At 41.8% G+C, this 20020-nt stretch overlaps 1 protein-coding gene across 1 annotated transcript in view; it reads right to left on the bottom strand.

Annotated features, from left to right (window-relative positions):
- Positions 1 to 506: 506 nt before the first annotated feature.
- Positions 507 to 20020, bottom strand: part of LOC106577343 (disintegrin and metalloproteinase domain-containing protein 12) — a 103192-nt gene continuing 83678 nt past the window's right edge. Inside the window, exons 17-18 of the mRNA XM_045701159.2 lie at positions 6238 to 6518; positions 507 to 6000 (exon numbers count right to left, since the gene is read on the bottom strand). Of these exons, the coding sequence (XP_045557115.2) occupies positions 5931 to 6000; positions 6238 to 6518 (351 nt within the window). The 3' untranslated portion in view covers positions 507 to 5930. The remainder of the gene's footprint in view (positions 6001 to 6237; positions 6519 to 20020) is intronic.

Below are 20020 nucleotides of genomic sequence, written 5' to 3'. Positions count from 1 at the left end.
TGTTTCCTGACTTCACTACAACAACAGTCATAAAGAGATGTGATGTCTGTACTGTTTCCTGACTTCACTACAACAACAGTCATAAAGAGATGTGATGTCTGTACTGTTTCCTGACTTCACTACAACAACAGTCATAAAGAGATGTGATGTCCGTCTGACATTCAGATGACGTTCCTGAACAACTATGAAGACTTTGTCAAGCTGCTGTTAGAGAACGGAGCAGATCGTTGACTCAGAAACGAGTTGGCGTGGAGGTGCAACAGAAACGGCTTGAAAACGTTTTAAACGTTTTGAAAAGAAAGGCAACTACTTCCTCTGTATTCGTATACTCAACCGTTCTAAACGGGATGGACAGTTTCACTATTTGTTAAGTGTTTCAAAATGAATGACGTAGTTTTGTTTCAAAGCATCATCCATTTGTTGGAGGGGAAGAGGAGCCAGTAGCAGTCAACTGAGAACATTAGTCTGAATTGTATAATAGACAAAAAAAACAAGACCACTTTAGTGTTTAAAAAAAACATTTTACTGATACTGATCAAGTGTTCAAAAGTTTGTGTGTATTGACATAGACACTAAAGCGTATTGACATAGACACTAAAGCGTATTGACATAGACACTAAAGTGTATTGACATAGACACTAAAGCGTATCAAATAATTATCTTACAAAAAGCGATCTGTCCATGATAACGTGTTGTGTTTACATGTAACATATTGTGTTTTCTATGTAACACAGACAAAAAGGAACTTTCAAACAGGACATACAGGTAGGACACAGGACAGGTACAGTAGGACACAGGACAGGTACAGTAGGACACAGGACAGGTAAGACACAGGACAGGTACAGTAGGACACGGGACTGGTACAGTAGGACACAGGACAGGTAGGACCCAGGACAGGTACAGTAGGACACAGGACAGGTAGGACACAGGACAGGTACAGTAGGACACGGGACTGGTACAGTAGGACACAGGACAGGTAGGACACAGGACAGGTACAGTAGGACACAGGACAGGTAGGACACAGGACAGGTAGGACACAGGACAGGTACAGTAGGACACAGGACAGGTACAGTAGGACACAGGACAGGTAGGACACAGGACAGGTACAGTAGGACACAGGACAGGTACAGTAGGACACAGGACAGTAATACTGGTGTGACTACAGGTAGGACACAGGACAGTAATACTGGTGTGACTACAGGTAGGACACAGGACAGTAATACTGGTGTGACTACAGGTAGGACACAGGACAGTAATACTGGTGTGACTACAGGTAGGACACAGGACAGTAATACTGGTGTGACTACAGGTAGGACACAGGACAGTAATACTGGTGTGACTACAGGTAGGACACAGGACAGTAATACTGGTGTGACTACAGGTAGGACACAGGACAGTAATACTGGTGTCATGGCAACAAGACTTTCAAACAGCAAAGTAAACAACGTAAAACTAGTGCAACACAATAGAAGGTCATAGTAAAACTAACTGATTATGAATCTATGGATCTCTGCCTCCAAAAGTCAAGAGATGAAATACCAGATAGACATGACAAAACATATCTGTTTTCCATCTAGATATTTGAGAACAAGATGTCTGCGCTTAAAATAAAGTTCAACAGTGTGAATGAAAAGTTTTGAACAATACTGTCAATTACAGCCTTCACGCTGTAATAAAAACCATACAATTATTTAATAAAATAGTCACCTCATATCTTCTGAGTTTTATGACATAAAGACAGGACTAAGACACATCTGGACTGTGTAATAACACATCTGGACTGTGTAATAACACATCTGGACTGTGTCTGGAATGTGTAATAACACATCTGGAATGTGTAATAACACATCTGGACTGTGTAATAACACATCTGGACTGTGAAATAACACATCTGGACTGTGTAATAACACATCTGGACTGTGTAATAACTAAAATAACGTTGGGACTGTGTAATAACACATCTGGACTGTGTAATAACTAAAATAACGTTGGGACTGTGTAATAACACATCTGGACTGTGTAATAACACATCTGGACTGTGTAATAACACGTCTGGACTGTGTAAACACATCTGGACTGTGTAATAACACATCTGGACTGTGTAATAACACATCTGGACTGTGTCTGGACTGTGTAATAACACGTCTGGACTGTGTAATAACACGTCTGGACTGTGTAATAACACGTCTGGACTGTGTAATAACACGTCTGGACTGTGTAATAACACGTCTGGACTGTGTAATACTGTGTAATAACACGTCTGGACTGTAATAACATCTCTGGACTGTGTAATAACACCTCTGGACTGTGTAATAACTGTGTAATATCTTAATTAATGACACCTCAGTATAGCCACTCCACATTTGAGAACAGAAGTCAATCTGATTTAATCAGGCTAACATTGGCACAATGGCAAATTAAAAACCGGGGCCATGTTCAGCAGAACGCAACGTTTTGTAACATTCATTCACCCCTCTCTGACATGTAGAATAAGAAATCACTACAGCACTATTTGTGGCATTTCTATCTGCAACGTTCGACAGCGTTTTGCTAGCGAACGTTGGCCCTGCTGTACATAATAAGCAGTAATCAGCCGTGAGAGTTGAGAGTCAGTGTTGGAGGATTGTGGTTGTCTCAGTGGTGATACACAATCAGAGTAAAGTAAGTTAAAAACAACCTCGAAACCTTCTTTCACCAGGTACAAACAGCTAATGAATGACTTCCATGGCAAAATGAATGGTTTTCCACCTCTTAAAGAGGTTTCTGTTTTGCTTATTAACCGTAGTGTTCAATTCCAATTACCGCTTGTTAGCCTTTCTGTTAGGTAGCCCTACTTCTGACTGACGGTGTGACATAATCCCACAATCAAGTGTTTATGTAGTGCTATGTAGTGTTTTATGTAGTGCTATGTAGTGCTATGTAGTGTCTATATATGTAGTGCTTGTGGGTGTTGAGTTAACTCTTGGGTCAGCTGCTGAGTGTAAGGTTGTTGTATGGTTGGTGTAAGGTTGGTGTAAGGTTGGTGTAAGGTTGGTTTAAGGTTGGTTTAAGGTTGGTGTACAGCTAGTTTAAGGTTGGTGTATGGTTGGTGTAAGGTTGGTGTAAGATTGGTGTAAAGTTGGTGTAAGATTGGTGTATAGCTGGTTTAAGGTTGGTGTATAGCTGGTTTAAGGTTGGTATAAAGTTGGTGTATGGTTGTTCTAAGGTTGGTGTAAGGTTGTTGTAAGGTTTTTGTGAGGTTGGTGGAAGGTTGGTGTATGATTGATGTAAGGTTGGTGTAAGGTTAGTGTATAGCTGTTTTAAGGTTGGTGTGAAATTGGTGTGTAGTTGGTGTAAGATTGGTGAAGGATTGGTGTAAGGTTGGTGTTAGGTTGGTGTAAAGTTGGTGTATGGTTGTTGTCAGGTTTGTGTTAGGTTGGTGTATACAATGGCTTGCAAAAGTATTCACCCCCTTGGCATTTTTCGTATTTTATTGCCTTACAACCTGGAATTAAAATGATTTTTTGGGGGGGGGTTGTATCATTTGATTTACACAACATGCCTGATGCAAATATTTTTTATTGTGAAACAAACAAGAAATAAGACAAAAAAGTGAAAATTTTAGCGTGCTTAACTACTACTTTGTAGAGCCTCCTTTTGCAGCAGTTACAGCTGCAAGTCTCTTGGGGTATGTCTCTATAAGCTTGGCACATCTAGCCACTGGGATTTTTGCCCATTCTTCAAGGCAAAACTGCTCCAGCTCCTTCAAGTTGGATAGGTTCTCCAGCTCCTTCAAGTTGGATGGGTTCCGCTGGTGTACAGCAATCTTTAAGTCATACCACAGATTTTCAATTGGATTGAGGTCTGGGCTTTAACTAGGCCATTCCAAGACATTTAAATGTTTCCCCTTAAACCACTCAAGTGTTGCTTTAGCAGTATGCGAAAGGGCATTGTCTTGCTGGAAGGTGAACCTCCGTCCCAGTCTCAAATCTCTGGAAGACTGAAACAGGTTTCCCTTAAGAATTTCCCTGTATTTAGCGCCATCCATCATTCCTTCAATTCTGACCAGTTTCCCCGTCCCTGCCGGGGTGATGAGAGATGGTGTGTTTGCGCCAGACATAGTGTTTTCCTTGATGGCCAAAAAGCTCAAATTTAGTCTTATCTGACCAGAGTACCTTCTTCCATATGTTTGGGGAGTCTCCCACATGCCTTTTGGCAAACACCAAAACTGTTTGCTTATTTTTTCTTTATACAATGGATTTTTCTGGCCACTCTTCCGTAAAGCCCAGCTTTGTGGAGTGTACGGCTTAAAGTGGTCCTATGGGCTGATACTTCAATCTCCGCTGTGGAGCTTTGCAGCTCATTCAGGGTTATCTTTGGTCTCTTTATTGCCTCTCTGATTAATGCCCTCCTTGCCTGGTCCGTGAGTTTGGTGGGCGGAGCCTCTCTTGACAAGTTTATTGTGGTGCCATATTTACATTTACATCATTTAGCAGACGCTCTTATCCAGAGCGACTTACAAATTGGATATCCTTTACATTATTTAATAATAGATTTAATGGTGCTCCACAGGATGTTCAAAGTTTCTGATATTTTTTATAACCCAACCATGATCTGTACTTCTCCACAACTTTGTCCCTGACCTGTTTGGAGAGCTCCTTGGTCTTCATGGTGCAGCTTGCTTGGTGGTGCCCCTTGCTTAGTGGTATTGCAGACTCTGGGACCTTTCAGAACAGGTGTATATATACTGAGATCATGTGACAGATCATGTGACACTTAGATTGCACACAGGTGGACTTTAGTTAACTAATTATGTGACTTCTGAAGGTAATTGGTTGCACCAGATCTTATTTAGGGGTTTCATAGCAAAGGAGGTGAATACATATGCACACACCACTTTCAGTTTTTTATTTTTTAGAATATTTGGAAACAAGTTATTTTTTTTCATTTCACTTCACCAATTTGGACTATTTTGTGGATGTCCATTACATGAAATCCAAATAAAAATCTATTTAAATTACAGGTTGTAATGCAACAAAATAGGAGAAATGCCAAGGGGGATGAATACTTTTGTAAGGCACTGTAGTTGTTGAAAGATTGGTGTATGGTTGATGCAAGGTTGGTGTATAGTTGGTCAAAGATTGGTGTACAGCTGGTGTAAGGTTGGTGTTAGATTGGTGTATGTTTGTTGTAAGGTTGGTGTAAGGTTGGTGTTAGGTTGGTGTATGGTTGTTGTAAGGTTGGTGTAAGGTTGTTATTGGTGTTCCTCAGGGCTCAGTCTCTCAGCATCAGTGCATACATAGTACGGTCACAGAGGGAGAAACAGCTGGCTGTATACTGTATGGAGGAAGACCTGCGGCAGGATTTACCAGTGATGCCGTTGTCTTACAACAGGTGGTGTCATACGCAACCCAAGTCCGTCAACCCAAGTGCAGAAGAAAGTCGCCCTATCTGATGTTTGTAGATGTCTTTCCTTTTGTTCTGAATCCAGTTCATTGAACGCCATGTTGGTCTTTACAACTTCCCAGATCTCCAGAGACAGGCTTTGTTAAGTTGGACCTTTCCCCTTGCTCCCTGTCCATCAAAACAGGTTAAAATATCCCCATGATTGAAATCAAATGGCTAAGAGTAGAACAAAATAAAATAAACAAAGACTACAAATTAAATCCCAAGTGTCTGGCACAGTGCGCTGTGTGGTAACTAATTAATAAATACACAAAACATAAATACTTTACATACATGTACCTGAGCTCAGACCTATAGCACCTCTTTGACATCAGAGCACCAACGGAGGGGACTGACTCGCTGACACGCCAACCGCCCAACGGTCCGTCCCCATTATTCAAAACTCAGAGACACCACATCTTAAGGTTTCATAGTGCAAGTGAAATGTCTTTATCATCTTACAGAAAGAACGTCCTTTAATTCCCTTCAGTTTAGTCCAGCTGCTCTCAGCTGCTGAACTTGGCGTGAACGATCACACGAGGCTTAGGTAGTGTTGGGGGTTGCTTAGGTACAGATCTGGGGGGGGAGGGAGAGGGAGAGGAAGATAGATGTTAAAAGTGCATGTTAAGTATCACGTCCAGAAATTCACAAGTGACTGGTTAGAAAACGTAATCTTGGCATGAAAGGATAAATTGATTCATCTCAGAATGCTGAACAAAAATCTTCGTTGACCAGCCAGTAACAGTCTGTCAAGCGAGACTATAAGTTGATTGATCTAATAGCTGGGTGTTGTCCAGAGTATCTGGGACGTACCTGTTGTGGTGTGGAACAGGTCTCAGCGGCCTGGGGACACCGGGGACAGGTACAGGGATGGGGACTCCGACAGCAATGGGGCTACGAATCAGATGACCACTCCTTCCGGGGGAGTTAGGGTTAGCAGGCAAAGGCTTCTGGGTATTCCTGCCCAGGGGGTAGGTAGGTAAAGGCTTCTGGGTATTCCTGCCCAGGGGGTCTGCAGTCAAAGGCTTCTGGGTATTCCTGCCCAGGGGGTCGGCAGGTAGGGGCTTCTGGGGTGGACTAGGCTTCTCCAACTCCTATTGAAGACAGACACACCGACCGCCAATCAAAACAATCAATGAATGAAGGAATCAGTCTATCAAGCAATCAAACCAACTCTTTATTGTCCCAATTGGAACATGTGTATAGTGGTATTCAGTTCAAAACTTAATCTGAACTGAAAACTGATGGGATCAGTAGACTCAGATGATAGCGTTGACTCACACACAGCACCAGGGGGCGATCAAAGCCACCTAATTGTACCCCAGGTTTCATATGAGCTCTGTCTGCCTGTGTTATCACATCGACACCTTCACTCGTTCACCATGGCAGCCCTCCCTCCCTCCCCTTCCCCAGACAGGCAGACAGGCAGACAGACAGACAGTATATATGCATCCTAAATGTTTCCCTATAGGGCCCTATGTCAAAAGTAGTGCAGTACAAAGGGAATAGGGTGCCATTTAAGACTCAGAAGCATGTGATGAAGATCCGTCATGTGTTATTAATCTACTGCAGAATGATGACATCATGATTAACGTCTGGCTGTTACCTACTGTACAGATGTTCCATATTCACACACACACACACACACACACACACACACACACACACACACACACACACACACACACACACACACACACACACACACACACACACACACACACACACACAGTTTCTCTAAGAAGGAAAGAGTGTTTAGATACTCCATACACTACCATACAGTACCATACATTACCATACACTACCATACACTACCATACAGTATCATACACCACCATACAGTACCATACAATACAGTATCATACAGTACCATTCAGTACCATACAGTACCATACAGTATCATACAGTACCTACCATATACACTACCACACAGAATCATACACTACCATACAGTACCATACCATACAGTACCATACAGTGCCATACAGTACAGTGTCATACAGTACCATACAGTATCATACAGTACAATACAGAACCACAACATACAGTACCATACAGTACCATACCATACAGTACCATACCAGACTGTACCATACAATACCATACAGTACTATACCATACAGTATAATACAGTACCATACAGTATCATTCAGTACCATACAGTACCATACAGTATCATACAGTACCTACCATACACTACCACACAGAATCATACACTACCATACAGTACCATACCATACAGTACCATACAGTGCCATACAGTACAGTATCATACAGTACCATACAGTATCATACAGTACTATACAGAACCACAACATACAGTACCATACAGTACCATACCATACAGTACCATACCAGACTGTACCATACAATACAGTACCATACAGTACTATACCATACAGTATAATACAGTACCATACAGTATCATTCAGTACCATACAGTACCATACAGTATCATACAGTACCTACCATACACTACCACACAGAATCATACACTACCATACAGAATCATACAGTACCACACCATACAGTACCATACAGTACCATACAGTACCATACAGTATCATACAGTACCACACCGTATCAGCCAGTACCATACAGTATCAAACAGTACTATACAGTACCATACAGTACCATACCATACAGTACCGTACCATACAGTGCCATACAGTACCATACCATACAGTACCATACCATACAGAACCATACAGTACCATACAGTACCACACAATACCATACAGTACCATGCCATACAGTACCATACAGTACTATACCATACAGTACCACACAGTACCATACAGTACCATACCATACAGTACCATACAGCACCACACAGTATCATACCGTACAGTACCAAATAGTATCATACAGTATCATACAGAACCATACAGTATCATACAGTATCATACAGTATAGTACCATACAGTATCATACAGTATCATACAGTACAGTATCATACAGTACCATACAGTATCATACAGTACCATACAGTACAGTACCATACAGTATCATACAGTATCATACAGTACAGTAATATACAGTACCATACAGTACCATACAGTATCATACTGTACAGCCCCATACAGTACCACACAGTATTATACAGTAAAGTACCATACAGTATCATACAGCACCATACAGTATCATACAGTACCATACAGTATCATACCATACATCACCATACAGTACCATACAGTATCATACAGTATCATACTGTACCATACAGTACCATACCATACATTACCATACAGTAAAGTACAATACACTACCATACAGTATCATACAGTACCATACAGTACCATAAAGTATCATACAGTATCATACAGTACAGTACCACACAGTACATAATCATACAGTACAGTACCATACTGTACCATACAGTACCATTAAGTATCATACAGTACCATAGAGTATCATACAGTACCATACAATACCACAGTTTCATACAGTACCATACAGTATCATACCATACCACCATACCATACAGTACCATACCATACAGTACCATAGAGTACCATACCATACAGTACCATAGCATACAGTACCATACCATACAGTACCATACAGTACCATACAGTACAGTACCATACCATACAGTACCACACCATACAGTACCATAGAGAACCATACCATACAGTACCATACAGTACCATAGCATACAGTACCATACAGTACCATACCATACAGTACCATACAGTACCATACCATACAGTACCATACAGTACCATACCATACAGTAACACACAATACCATACAGTACCATACAGTACCACACAATACCATACAGTACCATACAGTACCACACAGTACCATACCATACAGTACCATACCATACAGTACCATACAGTCCCATACAGTACCATACCATAGAGTACCATACAGTATCATACAGTACCATACAGTATCATACAGTACCCTACAGTACAGTACCATAGAGTATAATACAATATCATACGGTACAGTAATATACAGTACCATACAGTACCATACCATACAGTATCATACAGTACAGTACCATACAGTACCATAGAGTATCATACAGTACAGTACAATACAGTATCATACAGTAGCATACAGTACCATACAGTATCATACAGTAAAGTACCATACAGTACAATACAGTACCATACAGTACAGTACCGTACCATACAGTACCATATAGTGTCATATCATACAGTACCACAGTACAGTACCATACAGTACAATACAGTATCATACAGTAAAGTACCATACAGTATCATACAGTACAATACAGTACCATACAGTACTATTAAGTATCATACAGTACCACACAGAATCATACAGTACAGTACCATACAGTACCATACAGTACCATACACCACCAAACCACACAGTACCATACCATACAGTACCATACAGTACCATACAGTATCATGCAGTACCAAACAGTACCATTCAGTATCATACAGTACCATACTGTACCATACAGTATCATACTGTACAGTACCATACAGTACCATACAGTATCTTAGGGTACAGTACCATACAGATTCATACAGTACCATACAGAACAGTACAGTACCATACAGTATCATACAGTACCACAAGGTACAGTACCATACAGTACAATACAGTACCATACAGTATCATACAGTACCATGCAGTACCATACTGTATAATGCCGTATCACACAGTACAGTACCATACAGTACCATACAGTGTCATACAGTACAGTAACATACAGTACAGTATAATACAGTACCATAGAGTGCCATAGAGTATCATACAGTACCGAACAGTATCATACAGTATCATGCCATACCACCATACAGTATCATACAGTATCATACAGTACCATACAGTACCATACCATACAGTATCAAACCATACCACCATACAGTACCATACAGTATCATACAGTATCAAAGAGTATCACCATACAGTACCATACAGTACCATACAGTACCATACAGTACCATACAACACAGTACCATACAGTACCATACAGTACCATACAATACAGTATCATACAGTACAGTACCATACAGTATCATACAGTATCATACAGTACAGTATCATACAGTACAGTACCATACAGTGGCATACAGTATTTTACAGTGCAGTACCATACAGTATCATACAGTACCATACAGTACCATACAGTACAGTATCATACAGCACAGTACCATACAGTACAGTACCATACAGTATCATCAGTACAGTACCATAAAGTACCATACAGTACAGTACCATAAAGTATCATACAGTATCATACAGTACAGATCCATACAGTACCATACAGTAAAGAACCATACAGTACCATACAGTATCATACAGTACAGTACTGTGACCATACAGTATCATACAGTGCCATACAGTATCATTCAGTACAGTACCATACAGTATCATAGAGTACCATACAGTACCATACAGTATCATACATTGCATAACTATGCAGTATCATACAGTGTCATACAGTACCACCATACAGTACCATACAGTATCATACAGTACCATACAGTACCACAGTACCATACCATACAGTACCATACTGTACCATACAGTACAGTATCATACAGTACAGTACCATACAGTACCATAAAGTATCATACAGTATTATACAGTACAGATCCATACAGTACCATACAGTACAGTACCATACAGTACCATACAGTACCATACAGTACTGTACCATACAGTACTGTACCATACAGTACTGTACCATACAGTACAATACAGTACCATACAGTACAGTACCATACAGTACAGTACCATACAGTACAGTACCATACAGCACCATACAGTACCGTACAGCATCATACAGTACCATAGAGTACAGTACCATACCGTACAGTACCATACCGTACCATACAGTACCATACAGCATCATACAGTACCACACAGTACCATACAGTACAGTACAATACCATACAGTACAGTACCATACAGTACAGTACCATACAGTATCATACAGTACAGTACCATACAGTGTCATACAGTACCATACAGTGTCATACAGTACAGTACCATACAGTACAGTACCATACAGTATAATACAGTACAGTACCATACAGTATCATACCATACAGTACCATACTGTACAGTACCATACAGTACAGTACCATACAGTACCATACAGTACAGTACCATACAGTGTCATACAGTACCATACAGTGTCATACAGTACAGTACCATACAGTATAATACAGTACAGTACCATACCGAACAATACAGTATCATACATTACCATACAGTATCATACAGTACAGTACCATACAGTACCATATGGTATCATTCAGTATCATACAGTACAGTACCATACAGTATCATACAGTACAATACGGTATCATACAGTACCATACAGTATCATACAGTTCCATACAGTATCATACAGTACAATACAGTATCATACAGTACCATACAGTATCATACAGTACAGTACCATACAGTACCATACGGTATCATACAGTATCATACAGTACAGTACCATACAGTATCATACAGTACAGTACCATACAGTTCCATACAGTACCATTCAGTATCATACAGTTCCATACAGTACCATACAGTATCATACAGTACAATACGGTATCATACAGTAAAGTACCATACAGTACCATACAGTATCATACAGTACAGTACCATACAGTATCATACAGTACAGTACCATACAGTACAGTACCATTTGGTGCCATACAGTATCATACAGTACAGTATCATAGAGTACCATACAGTATCATACAGTACAGTACCATACAGTACCATATAGTATCACACAGTACCATACAGTACCATACAGTATCATACCATACCACCATACAGTATCATACAGAATCATACAGTACAGTACCATACATTATCATACAGTATCATACCATACATTGCCATACAGTACCATACAGTATCATACCATACCACCATACAGTATAATACAGTATCATACCATACATTATCATACCATACATTACCATTCAGTACCATACAGTATCATACCATACTGTACCATACAGTATCATACAGTATCATACCATACATTACCATACAGTATCATATCATACATTACCATACAGTACCATACATTACCATACAGTATCATACCATACTGTATCATACAGTACCATACTGTATCATACAGTACCATACATTACCATACAGTATCATATCATACATTACCACACAGTACCATACAGTACCATACATTACCATACAGTATCATATCATACATTACCATACAGTACAATACACTATCATGCAGTACCATACAGTACTATACAGTGCCATACAGTATCATATCATACATTACCATACAGTACCATACTATACATTACCATACAGTATCATATCATACATTACCACACAGTACCATACAGTATCATGCAGTACCATACAGTACCATACAGTACTATACAGTGCCATACAGTATCATACCATACTGTATCATACAGTACCATACAGTATTATACAGTACCATACAGTATCATATCATACATTACCATACAGTACCATACATTACCATACAGTATCATATCATACATTACCACACAGTACCATACAGTATCATGCAGTACCATACAGTACCATACAGTACTATACAGTGCCATACAGTATCATATTATACGGTATCATACAGTATCATACAGTACCATACAGTATCATACCATGCAGTACCATATAGTACTATACATTACCATCCAGTACCATACAGTACATACAGTGTCATACAGTACCATACATTACCATACAGTACCATACAGTATCATACCATGCAGTACCATACAGTACCATACAGTACCGTACAGTACCATACAGTATCATACCATACAGTATCATTCAGTACTATACATTACCATACAGTATCATACAGTACCATACATTACCGTACAGTATCATACCATAAATTACCATACAGTAACATACAGTACCATACCATACAGTACCATACAGTACCATACATTACCATACAGTATCATATAGTACTATACAGTACCATACAGTATCATACAGTATCATACAGTACCATACAGTTCTAGCAACTATAATTGTTCTTTGCTCAGTCATGTCACATGACCTAGATTAAAACCTTGATTGAAAGCGTTTTCCTCAAACCGTCGCCTTTTCTTTTTATGTGAGATGGTCCAGCACCTTCCTCAGACAATACTTTAATTTTCGTCTAATTCTCATGTCTCTATAAGACTTAAAATACAGGATAGAATCTTGCTTTGTTACATGATTTTACAAAACACAGAGCCCTTACTATAGTGCAGTGTTATTCAACTCTGACCCTACAAGGTCTGGACCCTGCTTGTTGTCTCGTCTACCTGATTATTATCATCACTCACCTGGTGTCCCAGGTCTAAATCAGGCTCTGGTCATTAATATCACCCACCTGGTGTCCCAGGTCTAAATCAGTCCCTGATCATTAATATCACCCACCTGGTGTCCCAGGTCTAAATCAGGCCCTGGTCATTAATATCACCCACCTGGTGTCCCAGGTCTAAATCAGGCCCTGATCATTAATATCACCCACCTGGGGTCCCAGGTCTAAATCAGGCCCTGGTCATTAATATCACCCACCTGGTGTCCCAGGTCTAAATCAGTCCCTGGTCATTAATATCACCCACCTGGTGTCCCAGGTCTAAATCAGGCCCTGATCATTAATATCACCCCACCTGGTGTCCCAGGTCTAAATCAGTCCCTGGTCATTAATATCACCCACCTGGTGTCCCAGGTCTAAATCAGTCCCTGGTCATTAATATCACCCACCTGGTGTCCCAGGTCTAAATCAGTCCCTGGTCATTAATATCACCCACCTGGGGTCCCAGGTCTAAATCAGGCCCTGATCAGAGGGGAACAATGGAAAGTCCAAGTCCATAGTTGAGTTTGATGGCTACAGTGGATGTGTCGCCAGAACAAGCTCAGTACAGCTTGGTTTGTCTCGACTCGGTTTCTGCTCAGTAATGTTAAAAGCCCTTGAGTGAAGTTGGCTGGCTTTAAAGCAGGGCGGTTGCTCTGTCTCATCTGGAATATCACAAGTTTCACACGTTTTTTATTTTTTGAAGAGGTTTCTATGCCCCTGAAAACTTTTGTGACGCTTTGAGGGCTTTCGTTACCCTGCCATCCATCAAGTGATCATAAAGTGGTTATGTTTCCCCTTTGGTTCCACTATTGCCAAGAGCTGTGGGACGAGGGAAACTAACACATTACAAAGGGTTCTGTCTCTACGAAGGCTACTGTTGAACAACTACTGATCTAAAACATTTGCAGCCGGTATCGTCATGCAAGGAGGGACGATTTGAGTACGATCCAAAATACAGGCTACAGTGTCAAATGGGAAGACAAATTGAATCCAGGCCAGAAGAAAGCGCATATCTGATGAAATCCAGATATAAAACTGCGACTGTGAATGCAGTGGTAACTGTACAGAACTCTTACCATTCATACTGTTCCTGAGTTAGACCCTAGTGGGCAGAACTGGTTCAAATGACGCTTTTCACAATAAGGTCTTTTTAACAGCAAAACGGGCTCAAAAGATGAATTATCAACCAGTTATCCACTAGGATGGACACAGACAGCCTCTTTACTGAATACCAGAAGAACCCCACAGCCCTGGCTAAGCTGCCCCCAGCTGAGAGGCTCTTCTTGGGAAGAGTCAGCAGCCTGGTTAGCCTCCCTGGAGCTCCTAGGTCTGGAGCTGGACCAATCAGATGTTATTGCTACAGGGTGGGGTTGGATTGGACTGGCAGTTAGACCACGACTACAGGCCTTACTTAATAATGCTCGAAACCATTGGATTTTTTCTGGAAGAGCAACAGTTGAACGAGAAGGCCTGTATAAGCCTGTCTCTTATGCAGTGAGATATAGTATAATCCAATGAGTTAGCCAGAACTGAACACATGTTCTGATTTGTTACGGAAACCAAGTGAAACCAAGTTTAGGCCCAGTGGACATTTTGGAATTGGAATTTCGTCCCCCGGAACTTGGAACACTGGACACAATATTCTACTGCAGTAAAAAGTGGGCCGTTCTGACAGCTTTATCCAACATTAGTTTGATATGGCTCAACTCAATTTACCACGTCTATTTCTGCGAAGCTTGTTCCAGACTATAAATCAATAAATTACCTCTGCCTCCTCAACACACACTGTCATTAATCTCATCATCTCTTAAATTTACAATCTGGGAATCTGTTCAAAAGTCATTTCATTATTATTATAATTTTTTGTTTTGTTGTTGCTGTATTTATTGAAAACCGAATCCCAGACTGCAGCTTTAATAGCATGCTGCTTGATGATACTTCAATAGACTGGCCTTGGGTCTGCTATGACCTCCTAATGACCTTGTCTTTCATCAGAGCAGGAGTTAACATCTCATTAAGGCTTTAAGCACACTGCTAATGAGCCTGATGTGATGTGGTGTGTGTGTGTGTGTCCTAATGATGAGACAGACACACACACACACACACACACACACACACACACACACACACACACACACACACACACACACACACACACACACACACACACACACACACACACACACACACACACACACACAGTAATGCTGTGGTATTGTGGATTTTACATTGTACGTGTGTAATCAAATCAAATCCTAGAGGGATGATGTAATAATGTGTTGTATGATGTAATGTGTTATTGATGATGCAGGCTGTTGTCACTGTGTTAACCCTGTTTGGACCCTGTTTAGACCCCAGGTAGAGTAGTACCTATTTATATGTATATACTCTTATTCCATTCCTTTATTTAGATTTGTGTGTATTAGGTAGTTGTTGTGGAATTGTTAGATTACTTGATTACTTGTTAAATATTGCTACACAGTCGGGAACTAGAAGCACAAGCATTTCCGCGACACTCGCATTAACACCTGCTAACCGTGTGTACAGTCTGTTACCGATAAAATGTGATTTGATTTGAGCTAATGGGGATCCTGATAAATACTAAACACTAAATGAGCATGATATGTCGTGATGTAGACCTGCTGGGGTCTGACATGGGGTCAGGTTCTGAGCCATGACACTATGACAGTAAAGACAGAGATAAGGGGTCAGAGATAGAGTCGGTCGAGCCGGCTTGCGTGACGGGGGGCGGGGGGCGGCCCTGACACTATGACAGTAAAGACAGAGATAAGGGGTCAGAGATAGAGTCAGGTTCTGAGCCATGACACTATGACAGTAAAGACAGAGATAAGGGGTCAGGTTCTGAGCCATGACACTATGACAGTAAAGACAGAGATAAGGGGTCAGAGATAGAGTCAGGTTCTGAGCCATGACACTATGACAGTAAAGACAGAGATAAGGGGTCAGGTTCTGAGCCATGACACTATGACAGTAAAGACAGAGATAGGGGTCAGGTTCTGAGCCCTGACACTATGACAGTAAAGACAGAGATAGAGTTAGGTTCTGAGCCATGACACTATGACAGTAAAGACAGAGATAGGGGTCAGGTTCTGAGCCCTGACACTATGACAGTAAAGACAGAGATAGAGTTAGGTTCTGAGCCATGACTCTATGACAGTAAAGACAGAGATAGGGGTCACTCGCATTAACACTTGCTAACCGTGTGTACAGTCTGTTACCGATAAAATATGATTTGAGTTGAGGTAATGGGGATCCTGATAAATACTAAACACTAAATGAGCATGATATGTCGTGATGTAGACCTGCTGGGGTCTGACATGGGGTCAGGTTCTGAGCCATGACACTATGACAGTAAAGACAGAGATAAGGGGTCAGAGATAGAGTTAGGTTCTGAGCCATGACACTATGACAGTAAAGACAGAGATAAGGGGTCAGAGATAGAGTTAGGTTCTGAGCCATGACACTATGACAGTAAAGACAGAGATAGAGTTAGGTTCTGAGCCATGACACTATGACAGTAAAGACAGAGATAGAGTTAGGTTCTGAGCCCTGACACTATGACAGTAAAGACAGAGATAGAGTTAGGTTCTGAGCCCTGACACTATGACAGTAAAGACAGAGATAGAGTTAGGTTCTGAGCCCTGACACTATGACAGTAAAGACAGAGATAAGGGGTCAGAGATAGAGTTAGGTTCTGAGCCCTGACACTATGACAGTAAAGACAGAGATAAGGGTCAGAGATAGAGTCAGGTTTCTTACGTCAGGTTTCTTACTTCGAGTCACCAAATCTTACTGTGTGCGCAGGCCGCTGGCTGGCTACTGTACATTGTAATGTTTTGTCTGTCATGAAAGACTACTCTGTGTTGACCTGCAGGCTCCTCTCCTCTCCTCTGGAGGCTTCGTCGTAGTGTTTAGCAGAGGATCAAGCAAGTCTGTCTAATCTGACCTGCAGGCTCCTCTCCTCTCTCTGGAGGCTTCGTCGAAGTGTTTAGCGGAGGATCAAGCTAGTCTGTCTAATCTGACCTGCAGGCTCCTCTCCTCTCTTTGGAGGCTTCGTCGTAGTGTTTAGCGGAGGATCAAACTAGTCTGTCTAATCTGACCTGCAGGCTTCAGCAGCAAAGCTCATCTCTTCTCCTCGCTAAAGGCTTCATCATATCCCCATGGACAATCCCATATGGTATTAAAGCCAGATACTGTAAATTGCTTTGAGAATTACAGATAGAACTGAAACCTCCTCCATGTACCTGTAGTCTGATATACAGGAACCTCCTCCATGTTCCTCTAGTCTGATATACAGGAACATCCATGTACCTGTAGTCTGATATACAGGAACCTCCTACATGTTCCTCTAGTCTGATATACAGGAACCTCCTACATGTTCCTCTAGTCTGATATACAGGAACCTCCTCCATGTACCTCTAGTCTGATATACAGGAACCTCCATGTACCTGTAGTCTGATATACAGGAACCTCCTACATGTTCCTCTAGTCTGATATACAGAAACCTCCATGTACCTCTAGTCTGATATACAGGAACCTTCTCCATGTACCTCTAGTCTGATATACAGGAACCTCCATGTACCTCTAGTCTGATATACAGGAACCTCCTCCATGTTCCTCTAGTCTGATATACAGGAACCTCCATGTACCTCTGATATACAGGAACCTCCATGTTCCTCTAGTCTGATATACAGGAACCTCCATGTTCCTCTAGTCTGATATACAGGAACCTCCATGTACCTCTAGTCTGATATACAGGAACCTCCATGTACCTCTAGTCTGATATACAGGAACCTCCATGTTCCTCTAGTCTGATATACAGGAACCTCCATGTTCCTCTAGTCTGATATACAGGAACCTCCATGTTCCTCTAGTCTGATATACAGGAACCTCCATGTACCTCTAGTCTGATATACAGGAACCTCCATGTTCCTCTAGTCTGATATACAGGAACCTCCATGTACCTCTAGTCTGATATACAGGAACCTCCTCCATGTTCCTCTAGTCTGATATACATATTTATTTGGTTTGCCATTCTGTTGTTTTACATGGAATATTTGGTGATAATTAAATATAACTTATTTAAAATTGATCAGAATGAATTTTCCAGAAATAGTTTTACCAGCTCTGTTTCTTCTCAAATTGAAAAAAGTGAGGGAGAGCCACTCCCCTGCGCTCTGGCAGCACTACAACCCTGGTTAACCTGGCCTCTATATTGGCCTGTATTCAACTCCCGAGTGGCGCAGTGGTCTAAGGCACTGCATCTCAGTGTTAGAGGCAGCACTACATCCCTGGTTAACCTGGCCTCTTTATTGGCCTATAGCGCAGAGGCCTACGGCACTGCATCTCAGTCACTACAGACCCTGGTTCGTTTCCAGGCTGTATCACAACCGGACGTGATTGCGAGTCCCATAGGGCGGCGTACCATTGGCCCAGCCTCGTCCGGGTTAGGATTTGGCAGGGTTATGCTGTCATTGTAAATAATAATAATTTATTCTTAACTGACTTTCCTAGTTAAATAAAGAACTGTCAATACACATGAAGTTTTATAGGACACACAAGACCTGTGAAAGGAGACCAGGCCATCACACTGACTGTGGAGCAGTAGAGTCCGGTTCCTTAATAATCCAACTTCATTTCAGATATTACAGATTCCATAATTGCACCCATCCTCCACTCCCTCACCTAGACCATCCTCCGCTCCCTCACCGAGACCATCCTCCGCTCCCTCACCGAGACCATCCTCCGCTCCCTCACCGAGACCATCCTCCGCTCCCTCACCAGGACCATCCTCCCCTCCCTCACCAGGACCATCCTCCCCTCCCTCACCAGGACCATCCTCCCCTCCCTCACCAGGACCATCCTCCCCTCCCTCACCAGGACCATCCTCCCCTCCCTCACCAGGACCATCCTCCACTCCCTCACCAGGACCATCCTCCACTCCCTCACCAGGACCATCCTCCACTCCCTCACCTAGACCATCCTCCACTCCCACACCTAGACCATCCTCCACTCCCACACCTAGACCATCCTCCACTCCCACACCTAGACCATCCTCCACTCCCACACCTAGACCATCCTCCCCTCCCTACAAGGACCATCCTCCCCTCCCTACAAGGACCATCCTCCCCTCCCTACAAGGACCATCCTCCCCTCCCTACAAGGACCATCCTCCCCTCCCTCACCTAGACCATCCTCCCCTCCCTCACCAGGACCATCCTCCACTCCCTCACCAAGACCATCCTCCACTCCCTCACC

This window comes from Salmo salar, chromosome 18 (assembly GCF_965601325.2).
Source record: "Salmo salar chromosome 18, fSalSal1, whole genome shotgun sequence".
NCBI lineage: Eukaryota > Metazoa > Chordata > Actinopteri > Salmoniformes > Salmonidae > Salmo > Salmo salar.
Note: the sequence above shows the minus strand (reverse complement) of the source record. Positions and strands in the feature narration are given on the sequence as shown.